Here is a 15791-nt window from a genome sequence, read left to right as displayed (position 1 = left end):
TCACTGACCACCAGTACAGGGCCTGCCTCTGGCAGTTCTCAGAGAAGCCTTATTCAGTGACTGACACAATTTGCAAGGACTCAGATTCTCTGAATAACAAAACTCTAAAAACATCTAAAGAAAACTCAAGGTACACAAAATTACCTTCATAAAAGCAGTTGTTGCCACTCTTATGAAAGAGTTTAGGAGTTAGAAGTGTTACAGTAACAACTGCATGCAATAAACTCCATTTATTATATTCTTACAGATCATTTAAAATTTTCTTCAACTTTTAAAAACAGCTACAATGACATGATCAATTCTATAAAGCCTAATCAGTTCAGTCACTCAGTCTTTTCCGACTCTTGGCGACCTCGTGGACTGCAGCACACCAGGCCTCCCTGTCTATTGCCAACTCCGGAAGTTTACTCAAACTCATGTCCATTGAGTCGGTGATGCCATCCAACCACCTCATCCTCTGTCGTCCCCTTCTCCTCCGTCCTTCAATCTTTCCCAGCATCAGGGTCTTTTCAAATGAGTCAACTCTTCACATCAGGTGGCCAAAGTATTGGTTTCAGCTTCAGCATCAGCATCAGCTTCCAATGAACACTCAGGACTGATCTCCTTTAGGATGGACTGGTTGGATCTCCTTGCAGCCCAAGGGATTCTCAAGAGTCTTTTCCAACACTACAGTTCAAAAGCATCAATTCTTCGGCACTCAGGTTTATTTATAGCCCCAACTCTCACATCCATACGTGACTACTGGAAAAACCATAGCCTTAACTAGACAGACCCTTTTTGGCAAAGTAATGTTTCTGCTTTTTAATATGCAGTCTAGGTTGGTCATAACTTTTCTTAGCACATATTCAGGAAAGATTATTAATTTGGAATAAATTGCCCTGGTGTGATATTTTGTGATAAAGAATTTGATGCTCTATATAAAACAACTTGTTTATGAAATACAAATAAAAAAATACTCTGGGATTCTTTTACTTAACTATATCCATACTGAGAAAAAAATCAGGACTCAAATTTATCAGTTTTTGGATGTTTTAGATTATCAATATATACACACATATATAGGAACTTTCCTGGTGGGTCAGTGGCTAAGACTCATGCTTCCAATGCAGGAGGCCTGAGTTCCATCCCTGGTCAGGGAACTAGGTCCCACATGATACAGCTAAGAGTTTGCATTCTACAACTAAAGGTCTTGAGTGCTGAAACTAAAAGATCCCACATCTCACCTGCTACAACAAGGTCAGAGTTTCCCAGTCTAGCCGTAACTAGACTGGGTACAGCCAAATACATAAATAAACATGAAAAAAATACATATATATATAAAGAGAGAAAGACAGAATTTTTTACACCTAAATTGTGTCACCAAAGGTTCAAGTTAAAGCTAAGAGAATATGTATTTCACTGACAAAAATTCTGTGTCTTCATAATAGAGTCAGAACCTTAATAACAAGGATTACACTTTAGTGACATCCAAGATTTTGCACTGTATTTTTAACACATCAGATATGGCCACAATTTTATTTATGTCAGGGCTGCAGTTTGTCAAATGTCTTATTAGACTCTTCTAAATGCATGTATGGGTAAATTTTGGTTTATTAAACAATTATAAGTTGTCACTCACTGTAAATGGATTTAATTGGTGAATTGTATAATAAATACTAATCAGTTAGAGAGAGACTTTTTACAAAATAGAAGTTAGTCACCCTTAAGCAGACCTATTTTCATTTTAAATTGACAGGAATAATCCAGTGATGAAAAGAGAGAAAAGACACCTTTGAGGCAGAAAGTGGGTGCCAAGGAAGAAAAGTGTTGGGGAAATTCTGAAATTACACCTCTGTGAAGAAAAACAACAAAAAAGAGAAGGAAATTCAGTGGAATAAGCTGTGGCAATGTTGGTTTCTTGAGGGAAGAAGCATAGAGAGCTTTGGACACGCCACAATCTCCAGTGAGCCCATCCAGGCTCAGTTAGAGACAGAACTACTGGATCTGACCTTTTACACAATTACAGAGTGACATGTTGCCTGCTGGGTAATGGTTCCCTATTCCTGGAAGGATGTGATGGAGAGATGGCGTTTGGGGCAACAGCAGCACTTGGAACATCATGCAGGTCTCAGCAAGAGTGTGCCGAGTCTACTACTGCTGCTGGTATGGGATGTTCTTAGGGATCCACTAGTGAATTCTTTTTTATCCTAATGGTTTATATATATATATATATATTTTTTTTTTTTTTAACATATAGGAAAAAAGAGAACTAGCACAGTAAACACATGATTTTGTACATGCTATGACTTGGGGTGAGGCTGAGTTTCAAAAAAAAAAGTGAATTTAAAATAGGTTTTTAAAAATATTAAGTATACTCAAAATGGATTACAGACCTGAATGTAAGGCCAGACAGTTTAAAACTCTTAGAGGAAAGGAAACTCTCTGGCACAAATTGCAGCAGTATCTTTTTTGACCCATCCTCTGGAGTAATTCAAGTAAAAACAAAAATAAACAAATGGGACCTAATTAAACTTAAAAGTTTCTGCACAGCAAAGGAAACTATAAACAAGACAAAAAGATAACCCTTAGAATGGGAGAAAATATTTGCAAATGAAACAACTGACAAATGATTAATCTCCAAAATAAACAAAAAGCTCATGTAGCTCAATATAACAAACAAACAACGTATATACCTGTGGAGGATTCATGTTGATATATGGCAAAACCAATACAATATTGTAAAGTTAAAAAATAAAATAAAATTAAAAAACAAACAAACAAAAAAACACAAACAACCCAATCAAAAAATGGACAGAATACTTAAATAGACATCTCTCTAAGGAAAACATATAGATGGCCAACAAATACATGAAAAGATACCCAACATCACCAATCATTAGACAAATGCAAATCAAAACTACAATAAGGTATCTCCTCACACAGGTCAGAATGGCCATCATAAAAAAAATATATACAAATAATAATGCTAGAGAGGACGTGGAGAAAAGGGAACCCTCTGGTACTGTTGATAGGAATGTAAACTGATATAGCCACTATGGACCACAGTACAGAGGTTCCTTAAAAAACTAAAAACAGAATTATCATATCACTCAGCAATCCCATTATTGGGCATATACCCTGAGAAAAGCATAATTGCAAAGACACATACAATTCAATGTTCATTGCAGCATTATTCACAATGCCAGGACATGGAAGCAATCTAAATGTCCATCAACAGAGGAATGGATAAAGATGCAGAGCTGTGGATGGACCTAGAGACTGGTATAAAGAATGAGGTAAGTCAGAAAGAGAAAAACAAATACTGTATATTAATGCATATATGTGGAATCTAGAAAAATGGTATAGATGATTTTATTTGCAAAACAGAAATAGAGAAACAGATGTAGAGAACAAACATGGACACCAACGGGGATGGGGTGAAATGAATTGGGAGACTGGTATTGACATATATGCACTATTGATACTATGTATAAAATAGGTAATTGCCTACTGTATACCTCAGGGAACTCTACTCAGTGCTCTATGGTGACCTAAATGGGAGGAAAATCCAAAAAAGAGGGGATATATGTACACATAAAAGCTAACTCACTTTGCTGTACATTAGAAGCTAATACTAAATTAATAAAAAGTAAAAATATTAAAAAAATAAGGATACAAGTGATATGCACTTGAGGCAAATATATTAAAAATGTTTTCCAAAGTACTGAGGGTAGAAAAACACTAGTATGAAGTAATAAAGGAGCAAATACTCTCCTATTTGTGACAATGCATTATTGGGGTCTATAAATCAGGAATTGGGTAACATGAATCTCAACCTACCAAAAAAATAGCCTGAACATCTGGATCACGTCAAGTTTGCTTTGGTCTTGGAATGTAGGAGCCCTGGAACGGAAACTCAGAACTATCACCGAGAATATTTCAGCAGGACTTCCTTGGTGGTTCAGTGGTAAAGAATTCGCCTGCCAGTGCAGAAGCCATGGGTTCAACCCCTGGTCTAGGAGGATCAGACATGCCGCGTAGCAAGTAAGACTGTGTGCCACAACTACTGAGTCCATGATTGGAGCCCAGGACCTGCAGCTACGGAGCCCACACCCCCTAGAGTCCACGCTCCACAAAAACAGAAGGCACCTCAACGAGAAGCCCGCGCACCCCAACTAGAGAGCAGCCCCTGCTCACTGCAACTGGAGAAAAGCCCACACAGCAACGAAGACTCAGCGCAGCCATAAACAAATAAATACAACTATTACAAAAGAATATTTCAATATATTACATTTCATTAGGAGGCCATGAAATAGAAGCTGATGATCAAACTCATGTGTAGTGCAAAACACACATCAAAAGTTATCTTTAAGATTATTTTTAATAATAAAATTATTATTCAATAATACTTACTTTCCCTTTTTAATCGTGTTCCTACCAAGCAATGGATCAAGGACCGGATCTATTGTTTCCTCAAGGTTTTCAATTAAGATGACGTCTCCAAAGGCCAAAGCAGTTTCAATGTCGTTCAAAAACCTTAAAATTCAGTCAGAATCAAGAAAAAATGTAAATAAGCATAGGGAAAGTATTCAAAATTATTTATGCTCAATTATATTTAGTGTAATGTAAACATTTTAAATGGGATTTAGAGAAAACTGTTTTATAAAGTAGTATTTTCTTCAACTAAAATACATGGAAATTAAAGATTAGATTGAGATCAATTTCAGTTATATGTTCCAAAATGAAATTCAGTAGTGTGAACTAATAAGCCCATGTGTAAATTACTTTTGACGGTAATCACGGTAAAAATAAATAGAACCTACCCAAACACAAATCAGTCCAGTATTCGTGCCTGGAGAATCCCATGGATGGAGGAGACTGACGGGCTATAGCCCATGGGGTCGCAAAGAGTCGGACATGACTGAAGTAACTTAGCATGTACCCAAACATTATAAATTTAAATTATTTCAACAGGTCCTCTTTTGAAAAAAAAAAATTCAAATTAAATGCTTTGTGGTTTTATCAAATTTTCATTTTTTTAAACGGTTAGATTCAGTCATGTAGAGAACTACCATTCGATTTCACTGCCACTCTACAAAAATAGTCTTTTGCCTTCAAGAATAATTTCCTCCCAGTATTCAGATCAGCAAGGAGACCATTTATCTGCACAACTGCAGACATTCCTTATTTCATTTTACATGTCAAAAAATGATGGAGGGGTAAAATGAAGTATAAGTAAGTCTAAAATTACTTATTTGGCATTAACTGAAGACCAACTACGTACAAGACAGCTCTGTACTTACCAGAAAACACTGTCATGCCAACCGAGTGACAGAAAATCTCAGAGCAGATTCAGATCTCAGAAGTGATATGCAAAGCTTGACTAAAAAAATTATCTTCAGGCACTCAACCTTGGGAACTGAGCTGTGTTAAAGCGCCATTGTAGGCAAAGTACATATTTAGCAATGTAACTGGAAACCTCATTAAGCCCATGGGGCAGTTGACAAGTCTTGGGTTACCAAATGCCAAAGTCCTAAAGAAGGATTATAATGCATCATATCTCCATTCTGGGTCATAGGAAAATTTTCCTTTCACATGCAGTGTGTGTTCTAACCTTCCAACAAACTTCTTCAGGTAAGTGATGCACGCCATCCAACGTGAACACCTTTGCCACAGAGATCCTTTATGTGAGTAGGCAGACAAACAAGTTGTACCAAATTATCACATTCCAAAGGGGCAGAGAGGTCTAAGAAATGCCAGGACTTGGTAAAAAAGAAACCCACTTCCAGCAGCTCAACGAAGAATAGACCCTTCCGATTTCACATACCCTTTCCGGCCCAAGTGTGTGACTTTCAGGTCAGTCCCATATTTGTTCTTGATCCACTTGATCCCTTGCTGCTGGGGGTCGATCAGCAGGGGCCAGCGCTCACAGTGCGTCAGGATGGCGGCGTTCTCCGTGGACATCCTGTCACTGGGCAGTCCCTCGTTATTCCAGGTGGCGGTGGTGGCATCATCCGTCAACATGGCAATCACGTCCACGCCTTCAGTTATTGGGATGGAGACCTTGAGAATCAGAGTCAGGCAATCAACTGCCAGAGTAGCAGAGCACGACAGACAAGAAAACAATAGACCAACGCCAAGAGAACACATATGAGTTCTCCTATAACTCTCAAAAGCCAAATAAAACTCTCATTACAAAATACAACTCAACCTAGAAAGTCTAGGGTTTATGTCTCAGAATTCTGTCAACTGCAGCATTCAACATCTGGTTTGCTACTGCATCTATCTGGCTTCAAGTGAAAGGGACTTCACCCTCTACACACACCTACAGCAACCCAAACAAGGTGAGTGAAATTTAGACTCCAGGAAGTATGGCAGGATGACAGAAATCTATTGGCCCAATGGAGTAATCACCCCACATTAGCAATACTAAAATGCACTCTTTTGCTCAGGCATTTCATCTTTTTCTGTAGATCAGCACTACAGAGAGATGACTTCTCTGTCTGGGGTGGCTTCATGGAATGTATTCAGTCCACGGGCACTCCATCAGCCTGCGGTTGCCCAGCAGCCTTGACTCAGCCTCTCCTCTGAGAGGGAATTGTCTCCACTGTGACAGTGAAAAAAGTAAAAGTGTTAGCTGCTCGGTTGTGTTTGATTCTTTTTGACCCCATGGACTGTAGCCCTGCTCTGTCCATGGAATTCTCCAGGCAAGAATACTGGAGTGGGTAGCCATTCCCTTCTCCAGGGGATCTTCCTGATCCAGGGATCAAACCTGGGCCTCTTGCATTGCAGGTAGATTCTTTACCATCTGAGCCACCAGGAGGAGCATTGAAAAGTAGGGAGTTGCTGGTGGAAGGGATAAATTAGGGGTTCAGGGTAAAATAGATAAGCAACAGGGATTTCCTGCATAATCTAGGATATAATATTCAATATCTTATAATAACCTACAGAAAATCATCTGAAAAAATACAAATACATAACTGAATCACTTTGCTGTATACCTTAAACTAACACAATATTGTAAATCAACTATGCTTCAATAAAAATAGAGCAAAAAAGAAAGTGGGAAGTTGTCTCCTTTAAAAGGGAGAGAAAGGAGGAAAAATCTATTTTAAAGGTAAGGATCAGTTCTTTACAAAATAGACTCAATTTGAAAAAAAATAAGCAAGATTATAGAATGGAATTTATTATGGAATTTGTTCGCTTGGTCATCAATCACCAAACATTTACTAAGCACCTCCTACATACATCTGGAGACTCCACGGTCAGCGAGATGAGTAAAGAGCTAGTTCCCTGGCTGGATCGGGGGGCCAACAGGGAAACACGGCTCCACAAGAGAGAGCAGTAAGAGCCGGACCTGGCTGAAGCAGCCAGTGGGGGCTGGAACAGTGGTAGAGGTGTCTGACTTCTTGGTTGGCCACAGAGCTTCCACAAACAGAATGCTGGAAGAATTCCCACAGTGAAGCTGGGATGCAATGTGAGGTTAGTACAGGAAAAGTTCGCATAAAATGCCTATTGTTCTTGACAATGTTATCTTATAAATATATCAAAATCTCTCTCCTAGTACCAGGAACAACAAACCTTGGTATCTGATTCCACACACAGGTTCCTTAAAGACACAAGCATTCTCCTGTTAGCAAGAGCTCAGTGGCTTTTATTTCTTGCCTTCTAATTAATACAATTTGAAACAACTGGAGGCTTAAGATAATGTTAATTTTTGAAGCATTAAGGAGTAACAGAAGGTACACATACAGATCTTGTATCTGAATTCAATAGTTTGCATTGTTTGCCCACCTACTGTGTACATAGCACAGTGCAGGGGATGAAAGCGAGTTTCCCTTTTTTAATGGCCACTTTAACCTACTGGGTTGGCCAGAAAGTTCATTTGAGTTTTTCCAAGATGTTACCAAAAAACCTGAAGAAAATTTTTGGCCAGTCCAATAGTAGGCAAAACAAAGCAGGTAACTCACACTAAAGAATATCATAAATACTATAAAATACTTTGAGACTTAAAATTTTAGAAACAAAGTTTAGGATATTTGCTTTATAGTATTATGTTCAAATAGGCAGGGATTTGTATGACTACACAGAAGGTTTTTCATCAAGAAAAATCTAATAGTTACAACATGGTTATCACTTTCACAGTAAGTTTTAACCTAAGTTCACACTGGGGAAAATAGGCCTCAATTCATATATATTTTTTTAATCCACTCTTCTTTGCAGAATTCCTTGAAGGAGTATGCAGAAAAGAATATTAGTTCAGAAACCAAGAGCAAAGAGGGAGTTCAAAGTCAGCCTAGCAAGTCAGTATCTAACTGCTTCATTAAATAGTGCAACATGCTGTCAGTCAAGATGGAGCTTAAAAAAGGAGGAGGAGGAAAGAGGCTCCCTTCTTAAGAAGCTTTTACTAGAGAGAAGCAGGCTGGAAGGAAGCACACGCCCTGAGCCAAACTAGACTAATCCTAACACCAAATACCAATCAGAATCCTCTGGGAACTGATCCCAGGGCCTATTTCAAAGGATAAAAGGGAACTTCCTGATGAGGTAAGACTCCCAGTTAACAGAACAAGTGATATTTGTAAGGTTTTAAGTGTTTACAAAATTTACTCATATACATTTGCTCTGTTCCTTGCCTCACTTAACTCTTATAGGAGTTCTGCAAAGTAGGTCTCTCCCTCCCTCTTTTTTGCTTAGGACACTGAGACTTGGTTGACTCCATGTATAGTAATTCCATGTATGTGTCTGTCTATAAACTGCGAGGTCAGAGTAATGAGTGGAGTGCAAATGCCTCCTTGAACTTGGCCATGCCTTCATTTGTCTGCCCAGCAGATGATGGCTTTGGATGGAAACAATTTTGGGTAACAATTTTATTTGTACCCTCAAGGTCACATATGCCCACTGTCCCTGTCCTTTTCACTTACCACCCCTTGCCATCCTCCAAACTCATGGCCCCATTGCGGCACTTCCTGACAACTGTTCCCACAGCTCTTGTGATCTCCTAGTCTTATTTGGGTCAAACTCTCTTGCTTTCTCCCTCTACCTGCTTGTCTCAACCCAAACTCAGCTCTTTCCTAGGACATAGCCTCTCAACCCCAGGCTGTATATTAGAATCACACGAGAGCTTTCAAAGCTGCCGATACCACCCCATCTCTAATGATTCAACTTCAACTGGCATCAGTATGTTTTAAAAGTTCACTCCCACATGATTTAAATGTGAAGCTGGAGTCCAAGAATCACTGCCCTAGGGTCTCATTTTCCTTGAGGGCTTTCTCAAGTAGATTTTCCATTTTCTTAGTATTCCTACTACTGAAAAAGCATATGGGGGTAACAGTGGTCACTCTTCTTACTCCCCTGCACGTCATCCAAGACCCCAGAGCTCTTCTATCCTTAAGTAAAAAGCGACACACTTGAGGCTCATGGAGTCCAGCCATATACTCCTCTATGTATCCTCCTCAACCGAAAGCCTTAGCTATTGGTCCTTCCCACTTTCCAAGTTTGGCTGCCAATCTGTGACTACCTCAGTGCTGGTAGACATGTCGAATCCACTCTCCAGCCTTGACATCCTTCACGCGAAAACTCTGCATTTCCTTTCCACTCTAGCATTCTGGGGGAAGAGGCAGGGGGAGAGGAAGATGCCAGAACCAGCTGTGACAATCACACGACACCTCATCCCTCGCCTCCCTTGCACATCCTCCACACTCAAAAATGCTGATATGTTTTGGCAGGGTACTATACTATCTCCTTTTTTAAATTAATTAAATTTTTTTTTGGCCAAGTCACAGAGCATGTGGAATCTTGGTTCCCTGTCTAGGGACTGAACCTATGCCCCCTGCGGTGGAAACTTGGCGTCTTAACCACTGGGCCACCAGGGAAGTCTGCCTATCTCCTTCTTTAGATGAGAGGTGCTGTTCCAGACCTTAAAATAATCTGAAATTATTTCATTATTGAAACCTAAACTTCCAATACCCAATTCTTGAACCATGATTATATATACTTCTTCTCACACCTCTGGATACAACGTTTGCTCTTATCAACAGTATTAAGACATCAGGTCCTTTATCCACCATGTATTTTTCATTGTGGCAAAATAATTGTATTATAAAATTTGTCATCCTAACCATTTTGAAGTGTACAGTTACAGTAATATTCCTTCAGTCATAGTAAGTACATTCACACTGTTGTGCAATCACCATTACAATCCATCTCCGAAATTTTTTCATCTTCCCAAGCTGAAACCCATACTCATTAAACAATAACTCCCATTATTCACTCCCCCCAGCCCCTAGTAACTACCATGATACTTTCTTTTTCTATGAAACTGACTTTCTAGGTACGTCATGTAAGTGGAATCACACAATATTCGTCCTTTTATGACTGATTTATTTCCCTTGGCATAACATCTACGAGATTCATCCATGTTGCAATGTGTCAGAATTTCCTTCCTTTTTAAGACTGAATAATATTCCACTGTATGTATATGCCACATTTTCTTTTTCCATCCATCTGTTGATGGACATCTGGATTTCTTCCACTTTTTGGCTATTTCTGAATAATGCTGTTGTGAACAAATGTAGACTTACCTGAGCCCTTGCTTTTATTTCCTTTGGCTAGTAGATTCCCCAGCCAGGTTGGATTATATGGTAATTCTATTGAGAAACTGTACCATATATTTAAACACTAACTTTCAACTCCACTCACATCTCTGCCGACCCTAAGATAGAACCTTCCATTCCTTAATTGTTCTTCTGACTGTCACATGAACTTCTGTGCCTTCTTTTCCTTCTGGCTTATCTGCCTATCATCCTGTATACCCTGGCTAAAGTAACTCTTGTCCTGTCCTTTTGGTCCCAGACTGTGAGTATTGCTGATGAAAGCTTTATTACTGTGACTACAAATTTATCTTTTCCAAATTCAACTTTGGCTTCTCCAAGTTGCTTGGCAAGGCTTTAACATTTATTCTCTGATTGCCTTCAATGGATACTTTTTGATGTTTTTGCCACCCTCCTTGCAAACATTCTCCTCATTTCAATTTTCTTATCTTTGGCTGATTAGCACTGCAATTTCCTGCTTCCTGAAGAGAAGAGAGACCAGCAGCTACAACTACAACTTTCTATCAGCATTTCTGCCTGCCTATGTTCCCCTTTCTCCCCTTTCCTCCAACTAAGTTCAAGGAGTCTTGCTTCTTCTATTGGAAAGTCATTCCCTTTTCCTCTATTCTTATCCCTTCCCAGTTCCTGATGGATCAGACCTCTTCCCTGTTTTACCATCAGTAATTCCTTTTCCATTCCTTCTTTGAAAGACTAGAAACGTGTTCTAGTCCTACTCATACGAAGAAAGAAAAAAAAAAAAAAAAAAAACCCTTCACTTAGCTTCATGTCTCAACTAGGCACTTCTGTTTACCCCCTTCTCTTCAAAGCAAATTCCTACAAGAATAGCCTGTCTTTTCTGCCTACTTCCTGTATAACTCAGTGCAGTCTGCTTCTGGCTCATTATGCCCTTGGGGTCAGAAAAGACTTTCATCCTTCCAAGTCTGACGACACTTTCAGTTCCTAGCTACTCTCTCACTTGTCTCTATGGCTTTGGCATCACTGATCATCCCTGTCTTTATACTCTTACCTCCTATGAGACCACTCTTGCCTTGGGCTTCTCCAGTCTCTGACTGCACCTTCTTCATCTTCCTCAACTTCGTACTTACATGTCAGCACTGACTCGGCTCACTTCACTCTAAACATCTTCTCCAGGTGATCTAACCACGTGTAGTTTCAAGAACTATGTGTACATCAGTGACTCCCAAATCTCACTCTCACCCAGTAATGCTCTTGTCCAGTTCTCTACTGGTTATTGACACTTGTATGTTTTAGAGACACTTCAAAACCAAACTCCTCATCGTTTCTTCTAAAATGATTTTAATCTGAGGGACTGGCACCTGCATATATTGACTTTCTCCCCGTCAACCCTTACACTGTCTCATCAGCTCTGCTTCCTTGCTTCCTCTGCAATCACTCTCCTGCTTGTCACACCCACTGTCATCACTGTGTTCATTGTCTTCGGGGCTATCACTCTTAGTTGGTAACAAGAGTCTCTTTCCCTGCCAAGTCACTGCTTTTTTGGTGGCCAGTGTGAGCTTTTCAAATGGATAATACTGATCATGTCATAGACCTGCTTAAAATCCTTCAATGACTGCCCATGCTTAGGATTAAGTTCACATTTCTTTTCTCAGCTTGTTACATGGGGGTTATAATATGGCCCCTCACTGATTCTGTAATGTTTATCTACAATTTCTGATTTATAACTGTACAGTTCATCTACATTTTAAGTTATTTAACATTCTAATACTTAAATCATTTGGAACTCTTTTTATTTCCCATGAAACCATAAAGGAGAGCCCTAACTATATTTCAGCCCAAACACTTGGTGAGTTGTGCTTCAGCATTTACTGCATAATCTATTACTTCCCCTACTGATCTGAAATACACATTGAAGCATACATTTATTCTAAAATATGTAGTGATAGGCTGGTAGTTTGTCAAAGATTAAATACAGAGGTACCATACAACTCAGAAAATTCCACTCCTAGGTATATGTGAAAGAGAAATAAAATGTGTCCACACACAAAAACTTGTACATGAATAATTCAACTGTTTATAGCCACATTATTCATAATAATAAAAAAAGTAGAAACAACCCAAATGACCATCAATGGATGAATGGATAAATGAAATGTGATATATCCACATTTATATTCCAATAATAAGGAATATTATTCAGTCATAGAAAGGGATAAAATACTGATATAGGTTATATCATTGATGAATCTTAAAAACAAGCTAAGTGAGAGAAGTCAGTCATGAAATATCACATATGTTCATGCATATGAAATGTTCAGAACAGGCAAATTTATAGATACATGAAATAAATTAATGGTTATCTATGCCCAGTAAGGACTGGGGGATTGTGGGTGACAGCTAATGGGTATGGGGTTTACATTGAGAATGGTGAAAATGCTCTAGAATGGACTGTGATGAGAGCTGCACAGCTGTGTGACTGCACTAAACACCACTGAATCGTATGCTTTAAATGGGTGAATCATAAGGTGTATAAATTATCTCTCAATGAAAAAAAACACGGAACATCTACAATGTTCCAGGCACCATCTAGGATAGAGTAGTGAACAAAATACACAAAATACTTGCTTCCATGGATCTTACATTTTTTCTGGGGGAGAGGAAAGATGTTAACCATAACAAAGCAATGTATTAGCAAGTAATAAATGCTATAGTGGAAAAAATAGAGTAGAATGAGGCATGCTGAAGGATAAAGGTTGTAATCACATCTAGGAATTTGTAGTATTCTTGCCTCGAGACACTCATGAACAGTATGAAAAGGCAAAAAGATATGACACCGGAAGAGCAGCGTGCCAGGTTGGTAGGTGTCCAATATGCTACTGGGAAAAAGTGGAGAAATAACTCCAAAAAGAATGAAGAGGCTGAGCCAAAGTGTAAATGATGCCCAGTTGTGGATGTATCTGGTGGTGAAAGTAATGTGCCCGATGCTGTAAAGAACAATACTGCACAGGAATCTGGGAAGAGAACACTGACATTTTAGCAATCAGTGAACTAAAATGGATGGGAATGGGCACATTTAATTCAGATGACAATTATATCTACTTCTGTGGGCAAGGATCCCTTAGAAGGAATGGAGGAGCCCTCGCAAACAACGAGAGTCTGAAACAGTGTGTGCTTAGTTGCTCAGTCATGTCCGACTCTTTGCAACCCCATGGATTGTAGCCCATCAGGCTCCTCTGTCTATGGTATTCTCCAGGCAAGAATACTGGAGTGGGTTGCCATTTCCTCCTCCAGAAGATCTTCCCAACCCAGGGATTGAACCCAGATCTCCTGCATTGCAGGTGGATTCTTTACTGAGTAAATATTTATATAGTAAATATTATTTAAAAGTCACAGCAAAGGCACATCAGCATTTGGGTACAATAACAAAAAGGACAAATAATCTCAGTTTGTTTCCAAGATAAACCATTCATAATCACAGTAACCCACTTCTATTTCCCAACTACTAATGCCGAAGAAGCTGAAGTCCAATGGTTCTATAAAGACCTCCAAGACCTTCTAAAACTAATACCCAAAAAAGATGTCATTTTCATCACAGGGGATTGGAATGCAAAATAAAAAGTCAAGCATTACCTGGAGTAATAGGCAAATTTGGCATTGGAGTACAAAATGAAGCACGGCAAAGGCTAATAGAGTTTTGCCAAGAGAACATACTGGTCATAGCAAATACCCTATTCCAACAACATAAGAGATAACTCTACACATGGACATCACCAGATGGTCAATACAAAAATCAGATTGATTATATTCTTTGCAGCAAAAGATGGAGAAGCTCTATACAGTCAGCAAAAACAAGACCGGGAGTTGACTGTGACTTAGATCATGAACTCCTTAATTGCCAAATTCAGACTTAAATTGAAGAAAGTAGGGAAAACCAATAGACCATTCAGGTATGACCCAAATAAAATCCCTTATGATTATGGTGGAAGTGACAAATAGATTCAAGGGATTAGATCTGATAGACAGAGTACCTGAAGAACTATGGACAGAGGTTCATAGCATTGTATAGGAGGCAGTGACCAAAACCACCCCCAAGAAAAAGAAATGCAAGAAGGCAAAATGGTTGTCTGAGGAGGTCTTACATATAGCTGAGAAAAGAAGAGACACGAAAGGCAAAGGAGAAAAGGAAAGATATATCCAACTGAATGCAGAGTTTCAGAGAATAGCAAAGAGAGATAAGAAGGCCTTCTTAAGTGAACGATTCAAAGAAACAGAGGAAAACAATAGAATGGGAAAGACTAGAGATCTTTTCAAGAAAATTGGAGATACCAAGGGAATATTTCATGCAAGTATGGGCATGCTAAAGGACAGAAACAGTACGGACCTAACAGAAGCAGAAGAGATTAAGAAGAGGTGGCAAGAATACACAGAAGAACTATACAAAATAGGTCTGAAAGACCCAGATTACCATGAATGTGTGATCACTCACTTAGAGCCAGACATCCTGAAGTGTAAAGTCAACTGGGCCTTAGGAAGCATCACTAGGAACAAAGCTAGTGGAGGTGATGGAATTCCAGTTGAGCTATTTCAAATCCTAAGAGATGATGATGTGAAAGTGCTGCACTCAATATGCCAGCAAATTAGGAATACTTAGCAGTGGCCACAGGATTGGAAAAGGTCAGTGTTCATTCCAGTCCCAAAGAAGGGCATGCCATATTCAAACTACTATACAATTGCACTCATTTCACAAGCTAGCAAGATAACACTCAAAATCCTTCAAGCTAGGCTTCAACAGTACATGAACCAAGAACTTCCAGATGTACAAGCTGGATTTAGAAAAGGCAGAGGAACCAGAGATCAAACTGCCAGCATTCGTTGGATAACAGAAAAAGGAAGGGAATTCCAGAAAAATATCTACTTCTGCTTCATTGACTATGCTAAAGCCTTTGGCTGTGTGGATCACAAGAAACTGTGGAAAATTCTTCAAGAGATGGGACTACCAGAACACCTTATCTTCTTCCTGCTTGAACTAAGAGCTAGTTGATGGAAGTGAGTGGGAAAACTATGTCCTAAGTGAAAATACTTCAAGACAGAGGAAAAAGCTAGTGCAAAGGGCCTGAGGCTGGAGCATACGTGGTAGATTCATGGAAGATGGCCCAGTGTGACCAGAGCAGATGAGTGAGGAAAGGAATAACAGAAAGTAAGTTACAGGGAGATACAGTAGGTCCCCTACACATGAATGAATTC

General features: G+C 39.2%; 1 protein-coding gene across 1 annotated transcript in view; it reads right to left on the bottom strand.

Moving 5' to 3' along the window:
- Positions 1-15791, bottom strand: part of DNAH11 (dynein axonemal heavy chain 11) — a 368614-nt gene that overhangs the window by 80763 nt on the left and 272060 nt on the right. The window contains exons 64-65 of the mRNA XM_070787580.1: positions 5807-6042; positions 4393-4515 (exon numbers count right to left, since the gene is read on the bottom strand). Coding sequence (XP_070643681.1) covers positions 4393-4515; positions 5807-6042 — 359 coding nt within the window. The remainder of the gene's footprint in view (positions 1-4392; positions 4516-5806; positions 6043-15791) is intronic.

Source organism: Bos indicus, chromosome 4, assembly GCF_029378745.1.
Source record: "Bos indicus isolate NIAB-ARS_2022 breed Sahiwal x Tharparkar chromosome 4, NIAB-ARS_B.indTharparkar_mat_pri_1.0, whole genome shotgun sequence".
Lineage (NCBI taxonomy): Eukaryota > Metazoa > Chordata > Mammalia > Artiodactyla > Bovidae > Bos > Bos indicus.
This window is presented reverse-complemented; position numbering and strand designations above follow the sequence as displayed.